Raw genomic sequence first — 18994 nt, forward strand, 5'->3', positions numbered from 1 at the left:
AGTTAAAAAAAGACAGCCACCATATGTTATTTGCTGATGAAAGCATCTTGTACGTAGCTTTCAAGGCTGATGAGGTGATCTATAGTACTTCTCCCTTTTCTGAAGCCACACTGAACTTTTCTTATGAGATGTTGTGATTCCAGGATCCATACTAGACGTTCATTAACCATTCTCTCCATGGTTTGGCATAAGCAACTTGTCAGGGCTATTGGGTGGAAGTTGTTGGGGTCATTATGATCTTTTCCTGTTTTTGGGATGGGAATGATTATCGCTTCTTTCCAAGAGAGTGGAATATTCCCTGATATCCAATTAGACAGTATAATGTGAGGCAAATTCTTTAAAAACTGAAAGTGAATATCATCTGGTCCATCTGCCGTAGCATGTGCTCTGTTTATAGCTCGTGTCAATTCTTCCATTGTGAACAGCTGATTATATCCTTATTATTCAATGAAAAATGTATACCTTTCTTTTCGTCCTGAGCTTGGAAAATTGGAGTTCTTTTCAAAATGTTTCTGCTAGGGTATTTGCAATCTCTTGTTTAGAATTTAGAATAGAGTCTTGATATTTGATGTGCTGAATTTGAGCTCCATCATTCCTGCCCTTCATCCTTCGAATCAAATTCCTTTTTTGTTGAGGTTCTTGATGTCAGACCAGATACAAATTGTCTCCAACTTTTCCTTTTAGTATCCTTTATTATTCTTCGAGCTTGTGCCCTACTTATTTTAACCTTAACAAAATTTTCATTTGTTGGCCTTCTGAAGAATAATCTTTCAGCTTTCTTCTGTTCTTTAATAGCTGTCTTGCATTTATCATCAAACTATGAGGATAGATACATGTGAAAAGTTATGCCTTAACTTACTCGTCTTCCTTTGCTCCCTGGATATCCTGTTCGGCCATCTGGTCCAGGGGGGCCCTGTTGAAATGGCATAAAAGTGAAGAAGACTTTGAATAGTATTATGAAAAGTTGGGAATTTCATTTTTTAAAGGATTAGGTGTGTGTGTATGTTATACACAAAGCATTATTTTATCACCATTGGTCCTGGGCGTCCAGGTACTCCCACAATCTGTACAAACAAGTACACACATTTAAAATACTGAACTAGTATTACTCTGTATAAAGCAAGATGAACATTACCGTTTTATCTATATCTTATATCTGGTATGCAATACGGCATGAAGAATAGACAGTAGCATTAGACTCACATAAGGAATGTCGCCTGGTTCACCTTTCTGGCCCTGAAAACACACACACACACACACACATAGGCCACATAGGATTTCTGATTAACATATTATTAAACATAAAAATGGTAAACAATATTTTAAAGGAAGTCACATACCTTAAATGCAATTGTTTCTGAAAAAGACACAAAAAAATACCAAAAATATAATTGATCAACAGATTACATTTAATATGCATAATGCACGTTTGATCATAAAATAAAAAACAATAAACAAACTAAGTAAACTTTGCTAATTACATTTTAAATAAGACATTTTTTAATAAATGATGTGATAAACTTGACTTTCCCTCTTCATCCACATTAATTCATTTTTTAAATTTTGAAATTCACGCCTGCCCTCTAGCGTCCACTCTGGGTATTACTCACCGATCTTTCCATGTGCACTGGCAAAGGTTTGACACACTGGGCAGCACTCTCCCTCTGGTATCATGAATTCTTCGCATCCTTTTAGTTCCTCACAGCGGATCTCCTCACAGATCACCTTACCACTATCGCATACACACAGTCTGCACGGCTCTGGCTTCCACATCTCATTATTCGAATAAGTCTGCTCACCGTCTTTACAACTTTTCGTATCCTCTGTTCAAAGATGAAAAAGACAAACCGACAAACATATCTTATAATATTACCAATATAATATTATCTTTACGAGATGCACAAAAACAACATTATCCCATCAAAACATTCAAAATGTCAAGTTATAATGCACCATTTATTTATTTAGAAGTGTATAAGGAGGAAGCATGTTTCAGCCTTCACAAGTCTTTCCCAGTTGAATTGGTTTATTTGTTTGTGTTTTTCTATAATATTTACTTTCTAGATTATTGTGAATTTAAAGAAGATTTTTGCCCAGTTTATTTTCTTCACTGGCTAAACAGAAGAGCACTGTCTACTGAGTCAGTCTTTAATCAGCAAAGTGGCCAGTAGATGTCAGTCTCTAGAGCCAGGGAACTTGGTTCTTGTTCACAGTAAAAATCATAGTTCCCCTTCTGTCGCTCTCTCCACGTTGTGTCAGAGAAGCAACACTAGGGGTCTCTCTTGAGCGCCGATATTCACCTCTGAACTATGAAAAAAGGCCAATGAGAGTTGGCAACCAGTATTTGCATGTCCCGCCCCCGGACATACGGGTATTTAAGCGGCGCAAATACGGGAGTTCATTCAGAAAATTTCTTCGGCGCCGATGGTCGTGTTTGCAGTCTGCTGCGTTTTACACACCGAGTTCCTGCTATCCTCTGCTGCATGCTGTTGGATTCTACGGCGCACAACAGCGGCTTTCTCCTGTTTGCAGGGCTGTGCACTTCCTGCCCCTGAGCGCATCGACAGTTGCAGATAAGAAAGATCTCTCACGAGTTCTTTCATTCATAAAAGAGTGATTTTATTTAAAAGAGTAATTTCCTCTAAAAGAGCAAAAACACAGTGGCGTTGAACGTCCTTTTAAGGACGCGTCTTTATAAAGATGACTTTCCGCCCCTGTGTTGTTCCTGGATGCGGTAGAGTACTCTCCGCTTCCGACGGCCACAGGCGTTGTCTCGTGTGTCTGGGCAGCGATCACACTGAGGCTGCGTTTGTGGATGGTTCATGTTCTCATTGCGAGAACATGACCATGACAACGTTGCGGTCGCGGCTTGCTTACAACCGTAAGCAGGCCACTCCAGCCGCCCCCCGCGTCACTCCTCCTTCCCACGGGATTGAGGACGATGCGGCTGGCGATGGAGGCGATTCGGGGATGGCAGCGGGTGCAGCTCCGCCGGGTACGCCCCCTCGGACCACCCGCGCCCCGGCACGCTCGTTGACTCCCGTCCCCGCTCGAGGTGGCGGCGACTCGCCTCACAGCCAGTCTGCCTACCCTCTTGCGATGGAAGCAGATGAGTTCGCCGCGACATCGGAGGGCGTGGGCTCTGATGCTGAGGGCACCTCTGGGCTGCCGCCTTCGGGCTTGAACGCCCAGGAGGAGGCCGACGCACAGATGTCCGATATGCTTTCCCGGGCAGCCAACAGCGTGGGTCTGGATTGGAACCCTCCATCCTCCCCACAGCCATCACGGCTGGACGATTGGTTCTTGGGCGTTGGGCGCCGCTCACAGCCTCGCCCCCCCGGTTCCTTTCTTCCCGGAGGTGCATGATGAGCTGACGTCTTCGTGGAGAGCACCCCTCTCCACTCGTCGCACCACCACCTGCTCATCCGCCCTTGCCACCCTCGACGGCGGAGCGCGCCACGGGTACACAGAGATCCCCCAGGTGGATAGAGCTGTTGCGCTCCACTTATGTCCCGGAAGCACTACCACCTGGCGGGGCCGCCCTGTACTCCCTTCCCGGTCCTGTAGAGCAACATCCTCGCTCACCGCGAAGGCCTACAGCGCTACCGGACGCGCCACTTCCGCCCTGCATGCCATGGCTCTCCTGCAGGTCCACCAAGCCAAGGCACTTCACAACATGCACGGGGGTGGCCCTGATCCTGACACGCTGCAGGAACTGCGCTCAGCGACCGACCTCGCCCTGAGAGCGACGAAGGTCACAGCGCAGGCACTCGGGCAGACGATGGCCACTCTGGTGGTCCAGGAACGTCAGCAATGGCTGGAATTGGTTGAGATGCGTGAAGCTGACAAGACTCGCTTCCTCAACGCCCCTGTCTCCCAGTTCGGCCTCTTCGGCGACACCGTTGAGGACTTTGCCCAGCAGTTCTCCCTGGTGAAGAAGCAGACGGAGGCCATTTCGCACATCATGCCACGCCGCAAGCTTGCCGCCACGGCCCAGGCCCCACCTGCTCGCCGAGGGCGTCCTCCCGCGGCCAGAAGACCTTCTGCTCCGCCCCAACCTGGGCCCAGCTCTCAGCCCCGGCGTCGAGCAAACCGCAGGAAGCGTACGCCCCCTGCCTCACGGACCCCTTCGAGGACCCGGAAGGCTCCCAAGCGTCCCTGAGACAGCGGACCCAGAGGACAAGAAGTTAGCTCCGGAGGTGGTAAGACCACTCCGTCCCCCAGTGGAGGGCCGGGAGGAGAATCTTTTGTTTTTTCATTTGCCAAATTCTCAATAAAAGAGCTATTCCCTTTACCTCTGGGTCACATGGCCCGCAAATGCCGTTCTCACGGCACTGTGCTTTCAGGCCTCAACAGTCTCGGCGCCCAGGATGCGGTGCTCCCGCCCTCAGCCCCACGACTGTTCCCCGGCCAGTCGGTTCAGACGAGTCCAGAGGACGCCAGCATCAGACCTCCTCCTCAGTCACGAACCCGCCCCCTACCGGGTGCGCGGAACAAGGTAAGTGCTTTGAGTTTATTCTCAGCACCACAGCGCCTCCCGATGCCGCGTTACCTGTTACGCACTGCTGCAAAGCCCCGCCGGGTACGTCCAAAATACTCGTCCCCTTGGTGCCCCTAGTACGGAGCTTAGAGGCATGGCTTTCACTGCCCAGCTCGTCACGGTGGCTGCACCGGACCATCCGACTCGGTTACGCAATTCAGTTTGCCAGGTCTCCGCCCCCCTTCGTGGGCGTTCGTTCCTCCGCAGTGCACGGCGAACATGCCCACTCCCTGCGCGAGGAAATCGCCTCCCTTCTAATCAAGGACGCGATAGAGCCTGTCCCTCCGACCGAAACGAAGAAGGGTTTCTACAGCCCTTACTTCGTTGTACCCAAGAAAGGCGGCGGCATACGACCGATCTTGGACCTGCGAGTTTTCAATCGGACCTTGTCCAAACTCCCGTTCAAAATGCTTACCCAGAAACAAATTTGATCTGGCGTCCGGCATCTAGATTGGTTCACAGCGGTAGACCTGAAGGACGCGTACTTCCACGTCTCAATTCGCCCTCGACATCGACCCTTTCTACGGTTCGCGTTCGACGGCCAGGCGTATCAGTACAAGGTCCTCCCCTTCGGCCTGTCTCTGTCCCCTCGCGTCTTCACGAAGGTCGCAGAGGCGGCTCTTGCCCCGCTACGAGGAGCGGGCATACGCATACTCAATTACCTCGACGATTGGCTCATTTTGGCCTCCTCGCAGGAATTACTATGCGCACACAGAGACCAGGTGCTCGAGCACCTCGGCCGTTTAGGGTTTCAGGTCAACTGGGAAAAGAGCAAGCTCACCCCGGTCCAGAGCATCTCTTTTCTCGGTTTGGAGTTAGACTCAGTCTCAATGACAGCACGTCTCTCCAACGAGCGTGCTCAGTCAGTGCTGGAATGCCTCGCTTCTTTCGAACCAGGCACCGTGGTCCCTTTGAAACGTTTCCAACGGCTCCTGGGGCATATGGCATCCTCCGCGGCGGCCGCGCCACTGGGGTTGATGCATATGAGACCACTTCAGCATTGGCTCCAGACTCGAGTCCCGAGACGAGCATGGCGCCACGGCACGAACGGCGTGGAAGTTACCCCTGCCTGCCGCCAAACCTTCAAACCCTGGACAGACCTCTGCTTTCTACGGGCAGGAGTACCCTTGCAGCAGGTGTCCCGTCGCGTTCTGGTTACAACCGACGCCTCCAAATTGGGTTGGGGCGCCGTGTGCAACGGGCGCGCAGCCGCAGGCCGGTGGAACCGAGGCCCGCTGCGCTGGCACATCAACTGCCTAGAGCTGCTGGCCGTTTTTCTTGCCCTGAAGAAATTTCTTCCGTTGATTCGTGGCAAGCACGTCCTAGTCAGGACAGACAGCACCACGGTGGTGGCCAACATAAACCGCCAAGGCGGAGTACGCTCCCTCCACATATCACAGCTCGCCCGTCGTCTCCTCCTTTGGAGTCAGCAGCGACTGGAGTCACTGCGCGCCACTCACATCCCCGGCAACCTCAATGTGATAGCGGACGCACTGTCAAGACAAAACTTGCCCGGCGGAGAGTGGAGGCTCCACCCCCAATCGGTCCAGCTGATTTGGGACAGGTTCGGCAAGGCCCAGGTAGACCTGTTTGCCTCCCAGGAAACCTACCACTGTCCGCTCTGGTATGCCCTCACAGAGGCTCCCCTTGGGACAGATGCTCTGGCGCACAGCTGGCCCGCGGGGCTGCGCAAGTACGCTTTTCCCCCAGTGAGCCTTCTTGCACAGGTGCTATGCAAGGTCAGGGAGGACAAGGAGCAAGTCACTCTGGTGGCCCCCTACTGGCCCAACCGGACGTGGTTTTCGGATCTCACGCTCCTCATGACAGCCCCTCCCTGGCGAATTCCCCTGAGGAAGGACCTTCTTTCTCAGGGACGGGGCACGTTCTGGCATCCGCATCCAGACCTCTGGAATCTCCAAGTCTGGTCCCTGGACGGGACGCGGAGGATCTAGCTGGCCTACCTTCGGCCATCATAGACACTATTAACCAAGCCAGAGCCCCTTCGTCCAGGCATCTTTACGCCCTGAAGTGGCGTCAGTTCACGGACTGGTGTTCTTCCGGAGCCGAAGACCCGCAGAAGTGCGCAGTTAGGTCAGTGCTCGTGTTTCTTCAGGAGAGGCTGGAGAGGAGGCTGTCCCCCTCCACCCTCAAGGTGTATGTTGCCGCTATCGCGGCCCACCACGACACGGTAGACGGCAAGTCTCTTGGTAAGCACGACTTAATCGTCAGGTTCCTAAAAGGTGCCCGGAGGATGACTCCCTCCCGGCCTAACCTGTTTCCCTCCTGGGATCTCTCGGTCGTCCTTATGGGACTCCGGAGACCCCCCTTCGAGCCGCTTGACTCAGTTGGACTCAGGGCCCTCTCTCTCAAGACCGCCCTGCTGATCGCGCTCGCTTCCATCAAGAGGGTCGGGGACCTGCATGCGTTCTCTGTTAGCGACGCTTGCCTGGAGTTCGGTCCGGTGGACACTTTCGTGATACTAAGACCGCGACCGGGCTACGTGCCCAAGGTTCCTACCACACCCTTCAGGGATCAGGTGGTGAACCTGCAAGCGCTGCCCCGGGAGGAGGCAGACCCAGCCCTTTCACTGCTGTGTCCAGTACGTGCCTTACGTATTTACCTGGACCGCACACAGAGCACCAGACGCTCTGAGCAGCTCTTCGTCTGCTTTGGGGGACAGCAGAAAGGGAATGCTGTCTCCAAGCAGAGACTTGCCCACTGGGTTGTTGACGCCATTTCCCTGGCTTATCACACCCAGGCCGTGCCCCCCCCTTTGCGGGTCCGAGCCCACTCCACCAGGAGTGTTGCGTCCTCGTGGGCACTGGCTAGGGGCACTGCCCTAGCAGACATTTGTAGAGCAGCGGGCTGGGCAACACCTAACACTTTTGCGAGATTCTACAATCTCCGAGTTGAGTCAGTATCGTCCCGTGTTCTCTCAGGTACCGAGCCCGTAGAACTCGGTGGCACGTCCACGATCTGACCGGGTGAATCGCTTGCACCCAGCGCCCTTCCCCCTAACCAGGGGAAACAGTGCGCCTTCATTCCCAGGAGATCCCAGGTTTGGGACACTGGTTGACTCCTCCCTAGCCCTCGTGGGTCGCAGTTCTGCGGAGGAACTCGCCGACCCAAACCACTGCGGGTACCGCAAGCTACCCTGTACTGGTATAGGTGCCCCACAGGTAAGGCCTCCTGTTCGGACTCCCCCTGTGTGTAAAACCACGGTTCTGTCCCCTCACGAGTTGACTCCGTGTTTCCCTTAGGCAGTTACAGCTGCCTCGGTTGCCATGCTGTATGCTTCCCCCCTCTGCGAGGCTGGATTTACCACCGCACTACTTTTCAGCATAAGACCTAAGTATAGGCCATGCGATGTATTTGCCACTCAAAATTTGCCTCCCCTCCCGGGTAGGTGTGGCCTCCGCAGGGTCTTCTCCGCCCTAATAAGGGCTAAGACCCCCTTCCCTCAATGCGTGTAAGGGCCCCGACCGTAGTTGCTCTATGCGAGAAACATAGAGAGAAAAGAGGCCCAGCCAGGCTGGCCCGTTCCCATGTTGGCGGCCATCACCTTGTTCCCCCCTCCAGGGTAACGATAAGGAATCTTGATGGCTTAAATGGGGCATTGGGGAAGGGTACGTGCAGCCTGATACAGTTGGTCGTTCTGCACGTAGGAATACCTGCTCGCTCCTGTATCAGCAGATCACGTACACGGCTCAGCGCATGGCTCTTTTTAAGTGGACCCCTAGTGTCGCTTCTCTGACACAACGTGGAGAGAGCAACAGAAGGGGAAAGTCTAGGTTACGTATGTAACCTCCGTTCCCCGATGGAGGGAACGAGACGTTGTGTCTCCCCTGCCACGTCGCTGAGCCGAGCCCCTGTTGTGGCCGGACCATTTCCGGCTCCTCAGAAAAATCCTGAATGAACTCCCGTATTTGCGCCGCTTAAATACCCGTATGTCCGGGGGCGGGACATGCAAATACTGGTTCCCAACTCTCATTGGCCTTTTTTCATAGTTCAGAGGTGAATATCGGCGCTCAAGAGAGACCCCTAGTGTTGCTTCTCTGACACAATGTCTCATTCCCTCCATCGGGGAACGGAGGTTACATACGTAACCTAGACGTTTCTTTTAGATTTGTTTTTAATCCTTAGATACCACTCTGGTCATCTACTGCCAGGGCGGTGGCAGAAAATTGTCTGCTTCATAGTCTCCCTCAGTGAAGAGGTTAACGCTGTGTGTGGAATGGCAGACTCTATTATTTGACACTGACATACTTACATCACATTTATTCATTGACATGTCTGAAAGCAAGCTGTCAGCAAACAGCCCTTACAAAAATGTACCATGGTAACCATTATTCCCACCAAAACACTATAGTTTACAACATTTATTGTGAATACAAAAAACTAGGATTGTGGTATTTACCACCGTCATGTATCAATCAATCAATCAATCAAAAGAGATTAAAAAAAAATAGTAAATTGATTGACAAGCTTCTTACATAGAGATCCTATATTGAAGCAGCTGTAAGTGATTTCTGCGCCACAACGCCAAACATAATTGTATGTTTCTCTCTCCACGTCTGTCGTTCTTTGGACAAACCAAGGGGTCACCTTGTTGTAACTACACTACCATGGGGGTAAAAAGCATCTTTCTCAATTGACAGCCATTGAAGAGTTAAGCAATATCACACGAGCAAGAGTGCTATATGGCAGTACATCAGCACTGCTGTGATTCGGCCGCAGGCACGAGGCCGCAGGCGGAGTGCTGTAGGTAATTACAGCAGTGCTGATGTAGGGCCATATAACACGATTGTGAGTGTGATATTGCTTATATACAACAGTTCAATGAACAAGTACATTTTAAAAAATTAGGAATTAAACGAGTACGGTCATAAAAATGCATTTGTGCATGGAACTACTTTATTACGCTACGGATCAGAATCTGCCGTTGCTGGTTCAAAACAAATGATGTGTCCAAGCCTCCGTTAGTAATTCAAAAGTTGGACCATGTTGTTCCTAATAAAGTGCTCTGTGAGTGTACTTCAAGGTAAATCTAAAAGCGAACAAGGTGGTTCAAAATTGTTTGTCAGCGCGAACACTCAGGAAGCTTTATATCGGCTGCTTAACACCTTCATACTGCCACTGGTTCAAATTATCAGTGAGTGTGACCCGGTGCTCCCCCTACTTTGAGGCTGACAGCTAATTCCGGTTACGTTCTTCAGACAGTAAAGTTCAGTCAACATGAACATAGCAGAGTAAACTGGTACAAACTTCTATTTGAATGATTGTTCATACAGATGCATTTTCCAAGACCATGTTGTGTGCGTGTGTGTGTGTGTGTGTGTGTGTGTGTGTGTGTGTGTGTGTGTGTGTGTGTGTGTGTGTGTGTGTGTGTGTGTGTGTGTGTGTGTGTTTATTAGTCTTCAAAAGGAACCAAATCTACTCAAATACTCTGAAGTGCCCATTCATACTATTGTCTAATATGCTGCTTCATACATGTGCCATATGCAGCCGAAAGCTATATTAAAATCATCATAAAATACAATAACAAATGGTAACTGGTGCACATTATAGAAGTCTGTATAGCACGTTAGCACATTAGAATCATGTAGGCAGAATGTAAACATGACAAATTACACACTGCATCAATATTACTTTAAATCATCATCAAGTGGTTAAAACAACTTATTTTGCTGATCTCATGTGAATTCTACTCAATATAATAAGACATGTTGTCAATGATAACACATTCTAATGTCATAATAGTTCAGTGGTTCTTAAAGTGTGGGGTATTGTGAGGTATTGTAAGGCGGCACTGAAAACTGCCCCGTTTTCAAATCTCATTCACTTTCAGAAATTATTTTTCATGCCCTTTCTCCTTAAAAGGATAGTTAACCCCAATATGAAAATTCTCTCGTCATTTCCTCACCCTAATGCAATTCCAGATGTGTATGAATGTCTATCTTCTGCTGAACACAAATGAAGATTATTAGAAGAATATTTCAGCTCTGTAGGTCCTCACAATGCAAGTAAACGGGTACCAACATTTTGAATCTCCAAAAGGACATAAATGCAGCATTCTAGTAATCCATTCCACTCCAGTGGTTAAATCCATATCTACAAAAGTGATATGATATGTGTGGGTGAGAAACAGATCAATATTTAAGTCCTTTTTTACAATCAATCTCCACCTTCACTTTCACATTCTTCTTCTTTTGTTTTTGGAGAGATGCATTCTTTGTGCATATTGCCACCTACTGGGCAGGAAGGAAAATGTATGATTTGAATTACTTTTATGCTTTCTTTATGTGTATTTTGGAGATTCAAAATGTTGGTACCTATTCACTTGCATTGTGAGGACCTACAGAGCTGAAGCATCCTTTTAAAAATCTACGTTTGTAACAATGTTTGTATATTTAGTTGGGAGGGTGAGTACAGGATCTCAGAAATGTAAATATTTGGGTGAGCTATTATATATTAGCATTGCTCCTGCAGCACTCTCTCTATTATTTATTCTACTTTTGGATGTTTTACAAGGCATTATTAAAATGCTTTACGTATTTATGTAATCGAAAATAACAATGTAGTCCTAGTTAAAAAAAGTTCATTCAGATTCTTTTTTTCAACTTTTCATTATTCAGCAAAAAAAAAAAAAGTGAAAACTGAAAGAACGCATTTCATTGTGTAATTTAAATAAAACTTGAAACCTTGAAAACATGTTCATGCAGCTCCATAGTAATTAGCATTTATGGCTCATGATTGGCTCAAAAAGACCTGTCTCCGGAACTTAGTGCGCACAAGCAAAGCATACGCCAACCGAGCAACTGCCATTAAGATGAATGGGAATGCTAAAGAGCTGCCACCGTGTTTTCTGATTGATTTTTTTTTTCTTGGTTTACAGAGCCTGTTATATAAAGACAAATGAGATCTTTTAAGTAATATCTTTTAAAGGTGCACTCATAATTTTTTCCTCATTAAAAATTCCTAAAGACATGAATTGTACTTTTGCATTATATGTAGAAAATCATGACCACTTACATTAAAATTAACATTCCAGTCATATCAGTAACCTTATAAAAGCTGCTTTATTTTACATGCAGAGGGTCCGCACATGGGGGCTGCCATGTTAGAATCCCATGACCAGACGAATACTACTCACTTAATCTCAGTAACCGTCCTTTTACAGTGGTGGCCAAAAATATTGGCACCCTTGTTAAATATGAGCAAAGAAGGCTGTGAAAATATGTCTTTATTGTTTATCCTTTTGATCTTTCATGCAAAATATTCCCAAAATCTCCCAATGGATATCAAACAATTGCAAACACAACACAAGTTTTATCAATAAACAAGTATTTTTGGCAAATATATGTGTTGCACAATTATTGACACATATTCAATACTTTGTGCAACCCCCCTTTGCCAAGACAACAGCTATGTGTCTTCACCTATAATGTATAATGAGGTTGGAGAACACATGGCAAGGGATCTGAGGCCATTCCTCCATACAGAACCTCTTCAGATCCTTCAAATTCTGAAGGTGATGTTGGTAACATAACTATAAAATCAAAGTATCAGGTAATAGGCTGTATTTTAAACTCTCTGAGCTAGACCAAGGCCACCTTTCATCCCACTCTGTTTGCCCTCATTTAACTGGTGATCATATCATATGCCACACCCTATCATTGAGGTCTGCAGCAGGAGACCTTCAGCCCTTTTTCTCTCAGCCCTATAATGGCCCCATTCGTGTCCCACTTCAAGGCTTCATCCTTCAAAAGCTTAATGCCAAATGATGGGGCTTCTTCCTATCTGTTGAATTTACTTCTTTGTTTGAGCAGCTTGAAACCTTACTTCATTTCTTTCTGTTACAGAGGATTATTTCTATTTTATAAACAACAGTGGAAGTCTTTGGTATGTGCAAACTAGGTAAATAAATCTAACATAGTAAAAAGTGTCTGTGCTGAGGTTGTCTGTGGCTCTGAGAGACAGCGCCAGACAGGGATAACTCTTGATTAGACACTGTAGCTTGACAGGGATGGCAGACAGTCAAATTCTTATGCTCTAACCCTGTCACATAAGAGACTATCCTGAGGGCTGTCATTACGTGATAATGTGTTTGATGGTATGAAAGGTCTTTAATGCTGTTTTAAATGCTTTAATCTATGTATATAAAAGTGCAGACAGCATTATGGAAGGTACTGTAAGTATTATTTTAAGAAAATATTTGTTGGCCCTTCTCTTATCAAAGTTTTGTGACAGCTGTAATTGTTTCAGCAAAGCTCCAAATTATGTCATACAGACATTCCAAGTAATTAAGAAGACTGAGTGGAATTTCCGTGCACTTTGCTAACAGTCCTCATTTTTTATGTATTTGAAGTAGGGACTAAAAACTGTTCAAGGAACAAAAACGTAAACCGAAAACCAAAATTTTATTTTTTTCCGAATGTAAATGTAAAGAAGTACAAAGTCTGATTTGATTGTTTCAGAGTGAAAACATTATTTTTAAATGCTGGTAACCGGTTAATATATTTTTTCATGTAACCAAAGACTAAATGGTTTATCACAGAATATTTTCAGAATTACACCATTTCATGATGCCCAAAAAATGGGGCTTTACTCTTTTTAGTAGAACATAATAATAAGGTGGCATGGTGGCTCAGTGGGTAGCACTGTCGCCTCATAGCAAGATGGTCCTGTGTTCGAGTCCAGACTCAACCAGGCCTTTCTGTGTGGAGTTTGTGTGTTCACATGGGTTTCCTCCAGGTTCTCCAGTTTCCCCCACAGTCTAAAAACATGCAAGTTAAGTGAATTGGAGACTCTAAAATTGCCCCATAGTTGTGAGTGAGAGTCCCACAGCCACTGGTTGCATCAGGAAGGGCATCCAGCATTAAATTTGTGCCAAGTCAAATATGCAGATCACAGATGGTCTGCTGTGGTGAACACTAAAGAGAGCAGCTGGAATATGAAGCCTTCCAAGACATGCTGAAGACTTTATTGGCAACTATAAATAATTACTACATATACATGCACGAGTACATTTCAAACATGCAGTGTGAGCGTGTATGCAAATGAGAAAGATTTTGGCTGTTAACTGATTTTATTTTGGGGGATTTTTTTTTTTAATGTGCTAAATAAAAAACATTATTTTATATCGGCTACTGTATGAATTGCTTGTTATGATTTTAAAAAAAAATTTAAATGGAGCTTGTTTTTCCAGACTAGGTCGCTTTTGTTTTTCTTGCGAGATCTGGCTACACAGCAACTGGTCACCCACCCTTACAACCGAGTCATTTAAAAAAGAATGCTATTATCCTTTATCAAACAAAAAAATACTGTTTCTGCTCAGAATGAACCGAAATGAAAAAACATATCGTTTTTTGTCCCTGATTTGAATTATGCAATAGGTAGTAATCCATCATCAGTGATCAGTCAACAATAAAAAACTCCTTCAACCATGTTGAAAACCTAAAACATATCTAAATTCTCAGCTTTCTGTATTGACTGTAAGGCATTGAAGCAGTGAAACTACTAACATCAGCACCTGTTGCTATTCAGCTCTATGAAACTGGCCTTTTTTATAGCACAATTTTGAAAAGACAGTAAGTACCAGTTTAGTGGAAAAGCAGACATTATTTTGGGAAAACCACAGCAGCCTCTATTATAGGTTGTGCTTAACTTTAGCCTGTGGGCAACTTTTATTTCTGTCAAAGCAAAAAGGCACACCCTCTGTCCGAAGTTTTAACTATATACTCAGAGACATGTATAGAATGGATTTTGTAGGCTATATTTTGTATAAAGACCCTGTGATTGACATATCATCTTTCCCTTCTTCAAACAGTACAAGCTGGCTCTCATAAGGCTCATGACGTGTTTCCATATGGCATAATAACTATGAGAAGGACACACATTGTTTTATGTATATCAGACAAGACCGATGTGATGTGATGTGATGTAGATGTAGATGTAGACTGTAGATTAGGCTCAAAGGGCTGGAAGCATCACCATTCAAAATTATAGGAATCTAGATCATTCTAGATTCTACAGCAAGGCTCAATCAATTCTTCTTGGGCTACTCAACAATAAACAATTAAACTTTTAATGTTTTAATGGGATTCATCTAAAACAAATGTGAAAATAGCATAGCTGATTTTCAGGCAAACGCATCTGTCTCATGATTGGGTGTGCCACGCATTCTCCCTTGGGAAGTGCTTGACCACAATTGGTGGCCTGCTTTGGTCCATGAAAACCTCACATCATTACATGCAAGGCCATGAAATTATGTCTCCAACTCAGATAGAGATGGCAAAGCAGATCGGGACAGTTGAGCTTGCCAGTTGATGAAATCAGGAATTTATTAATGGTTTAAAAATCAACCTTAAGATTTGATGCTATTCAAATAAATCATGTAATTACATATTATACATTAGTACGTATTAACTGCAAACAGAATTAACTTCATACAGAAATATCTAGACTTTTCTGTCACCACAAATCTTTTTTTTTCTAATAGCAGTTTGTAATAGACTGAATCGGCATCCAATATTATTGACTCTATTTAATACTTAAACCATTTACATAACTTACAATGGCATTCATAATATTCTCATGCAGATATTCCCATATTTAATGTAGATAAATATGACAAATCTGTCCAAAAGTGTTTTCAATTTCAACTTATCATATTATTTGAACCAATGTCAACAGATACTTGGAAAATCAATATAATGTATGTCCTTAAAAAGCCCTTTTCCCAGTTGCAACAATATCCTATATATATATATATATATATATATATATATATATATATATATATATATATATATATATATATATAAATGTGCTTTATGTGGTACCATCTAAATTACTGTTTTTTTTATTTTTTTTATTTCAAGGTTGAAAATTATTTAACATCAATGAATCAGTCTGAGTATGTTAGGTAAACAAAACAAATTGTAAGGGTTATTTCAAAAAGTATAGCTCCTTAAGGTCACAATTGTAGTTTGTTGCAACTGGCTGTTCTGCAAATATTGTAGTGAAAGTGGGCTCAGACAATTGTATGTCGGTGTAGAATTATTCAGGTGTGAACCAAGTTCAACTACAAAAAAACAACTTCTAGTTCCCATGTATTAGAATGTCATAATACTCGCCATACAGGTCATCAGTGATGAAGACCTGTTCTGTCAGATTAGTGAAACGTGAGGCAGGTTACTCACCGGTCTTGATGTCCTGGCCCGTAATCAATAACACCTGTGTTACAGTGATCGCCAGCCATATAGATATCCTGAGGTGATGAGTTGCCGTCATTTTCAAAACAGGGGCGCGGGCCTTGCCCGTGCTTTAGCAGAGGAGGTAGTGAACAGAAAATCACAGTTTCACCATGCGCTCTGAGAGATGCCCACTTTATCCGAAGAGCGCAGCTGCCAGCCTCCGCGCAGACGCTCGCCGTTTGAAAACTTAAGACTGCGCTTGTACCTCCGCCCTGTGGTTCTTTCTTCCAGCCTCTCATCTGGAGCTAAAATAACTCCTAGAGTACTCTCTAACGTGATGCACTCTTATGAAGAGCATAAAATAGAATGTATCATGTATCACTATCAGAACACAAAGCCCACGAGCATGACGCAGATGACCACAGGCTTTTAATTAAAGGAAAACTATAATGATTTTACCAGTCAGCGCAAGTGAAATCGCATGGTTCAATATATATATATATATATATATATATATATATATATATATATATATATATATATATATATATATATATATATATATCAGAACAGCCCAGTGAACATTATCTAATGGGTCATGATAATTTTTTGATGTATACAGTTGCCTTGAAGTATAAAAAATAATAAACGTTTTTGAACATTGCCACTGATATTTCCCAGGAACAAAAGGCTTACAGCAAAAATGGAAAGGGTAACATACTAAAAAAACAACAACAACATCGTTTTGGGCTAAAATAAATAATAATTACTGAATTGTCACAGTTAACATTTTCAGGGCAAAAACATTGGCCACATTGTGGCACTTGCCCCGAATTCGGCACATTAGGTCCGACTTTAGGAGAAACAATTCGGATCTAATACAACGATTACTTGTGTGAATCATGATATACTTGAGACAACTTGTTCCAGTGTTAATGTGACAACCGATCTTGTCCTAACAACACAGTTCAACCTTTCAGTCAAACGAACTCCAGTTTTTTACAGTTTAGGCATGTGTCTGTCAAGAATGACAATGCTTGGGTAGTTCACATTAGTCCATGTTGGTTAACTTCATCCGTCTTTCCCTCAACTTTAGAAGGTTGTTGGCGTAGTCTAGTTGTCTTCCTTTGTGAAGTTGAGCCCTCCACTGATCCCGATTCCTTGATGCTACGGTCCATGATTCAGGTTGAATGCCAAAGTCCACAAGATCTCTTTTGAGTACACCTTTAAAGAGAAGCTTTGGTCTACCAGTGTGACGAGTTCCCTCTTCCAGAACGCCATGGAGGATAGAATGAGGGATGCGGGAAGGTGGCATTCTGTTTACATGTCCTGCCCATCTAAGACGAGTAAATTTGAGCCTAGATGATAGAGGTTCTGAATTAGTTATCTTAAAGAGTTCCTCGTTTGTCATCTTGTCCTCCCAGGTTTTTCCTATGATGAACCGTAGGTTTCTGGTTTGAAAAGCACTGAGTCTACTTTCTTGTGGGCGATAGGTTGGCCAGCTTTCTGCTCCGTAGAGGAGAATACTCAGGACACAGGCTTCATAGATTCTGCCTTTAGTTCAGACGGACAGGTACTTATTCCGCCAAACTCGTTTAGTGAGTCTTCCGAAGGTAGAAGCCGCTTTACCAATTCTGGCACCCAACTGAAGATCAAGTGTCGCACTTCGAGTTATTGTAGAACCCAAATAAGTGAACTTCTCAACTTCTTTAAGTGGGGTCTTATTGATTGTAAATGTATGAAAGTCATGGACATGTGACATTGTAACAGTCTTTTCCATGTTTATGGTGAGTCCAAATTTGTCACATGATTCGGCTAATCGATCTATCAGGATTTGAAGCTGATCTGGAGATGACGCGCATAACGCAGCATCATCGGCGTAGAGTAGTTCATGCACAACAAATTGCTGGGTCTTTGTTTTAGCTTTAAAACGAGACAGATGGAAGAAATTACCATCGTTACGTGACAATAGAGAGACACCAGTGTTGTTGTCCAGGTCTTCGTATGCTCTTTTGACTACATATGAGAAGTAAATACCAAACAGTGTAGGCGCTAATACACAGCCCTGTTTTACACCTCGTTTGATGGGAAACGTATCAGACAGCTCACCATCAAACTTCACCCTACCCAGCATACCGTCATGAAATGACTGAATCAGTAAGAGTAGAGTAGGTGGACAGCCAGCTTTCTCAAGGACCTGGAAAAGAGATTTTCTGTCCACATAGTCAAAAGCTTTTGTTAGGTCAACAAAAGCCATGTAAAGCAGTTGCCGCTGCTCTCGTGACTTCTTTTGCAGTTGTCGGACAGCAAAGATCATATCAGTAGTTGATCGCTGTGGTCGGAAACCCGGACTGTGATTCTGGATATGCATCTTCAGCGATTTCCTGCAAATGTTTCAGTAGAATACGAGCAAGTACTTTGCCAGTGACAGACAGCAATGAAATACCTCGATAATTGTTACAGTCACCACGATCGCCTTTGTTCTTATAAAGAGTGGTGATCGTTGCATCTTTGAAATCTTGTGGTACTTGTTTGGCATGCCAGCATTTCAGAATGAGTTGATGAAGATGACTGGCTAATGGGATTAGACCCGCTTGTAGCAGCTCACTTGGTATTTCATCTGCACCTGGTGCCTTTCCTTTATTCATACTTTCAATGGTGGATAACACCTCAGCAATGTCAGGTTCATCATCAAGGTGATTACGGATTTGAGATTGAGGGAGGTTTAAGAGAGTCTGACGGCAAGCGTTTCCCTCTGCTCCATATAGCTCGTTGTAGTGCTCTATCCATCTTTTAAGTTTCTCCATCTGATCATCTATAGTAGATCCGTCTTTCTTCTTTAACACACTACAAGTTTGAGATGTGGGTCCTGTTGCAGTCTTGATGGCTGCAAACATTTCCTTGAGATTTCCAGAGTCTCTTGCGGTTTCTATTCTAGAGCAGAGGGAGTTCCAGAATACCTGGACACACCTCCGGACAGTTGCCTGGGCAGTTGATCTTGCTGCGCGATAGTTTTCCTGAGCTTGACGAGTGGGTCTTGACTTCAAACGAGCTAGTGCTTCCCTCTTTTCCTCTAACACAGGTTGGATTGTGTCAATGGATGATTTATACCAGTCTAGATCTTGACGTTTTCTTCTTCCGAAAGTCTTAACCGCCGCGTCATGTACAGTATTTCTCAGCGAGTCCCAGTATGAGTCAGGGTCAGATTCTTTATCTATGGACTTCAGGCCTTCCTCAAGTTTCTTACAGTACTCCT

The 18994-nt window shown here is 44.8% G+C and overlaps 1 protein-coding gene across 1 annotated transcript in view; it reads right to left on the reverse strand.

The window, feature by feature from the left end:
- The window catches only part of col5a2b (collagen, type V, alpha 2b), a 58468-nt gene extending 42394 nt beyond the window's left edge, over positions 1-16074 (reverse strand). The window contains exons 1-6 of the mRNA XM_052130083.1: positions 15745-16074; positions 1611-1823; positions 1341-1357; positions 1204-1236; positions 1032-1064; positions 860-913 (exon numbers count right to left, since the gene is read on the reverse strand). Coding sequence (XP_051986043.1) covers positions 860-913; positions 1032-1064; positions 1204-1236; positions 1341-1357; positions 1611-1823; positions 15745-15835 — 441 coding nt within the window. The 5' untranslated portion in view covers positions 15836-16074. The remainder of the gene's footprint in view (positions 1-859; positions 914-1031; positions 1065-1203; positions 1237-1340; positions 1358-1610; positions 1824-15744) is intronic.
- Between the last annotated feature and the right edge of the window lie 2920 nt (positions 16075-18994).

Source organism: Xyrauchen texanus, chromosome 7 (genome assembly GCF_025860055.1).
Source record: "Xyrauchen texanus isolate HMW12.3.18 chromosome 7, RBS_HiC_50CHRs, whole genome shotgun sequence".
In the NCBI taxonomy this organism is placed as follows: domain Eukaryota; kingdom Metazoa; phylum Chordata; class Actinopteri; order Cypriniformes; family Catostomidae; genus Xyrauchen; species Xyrauchen texanus.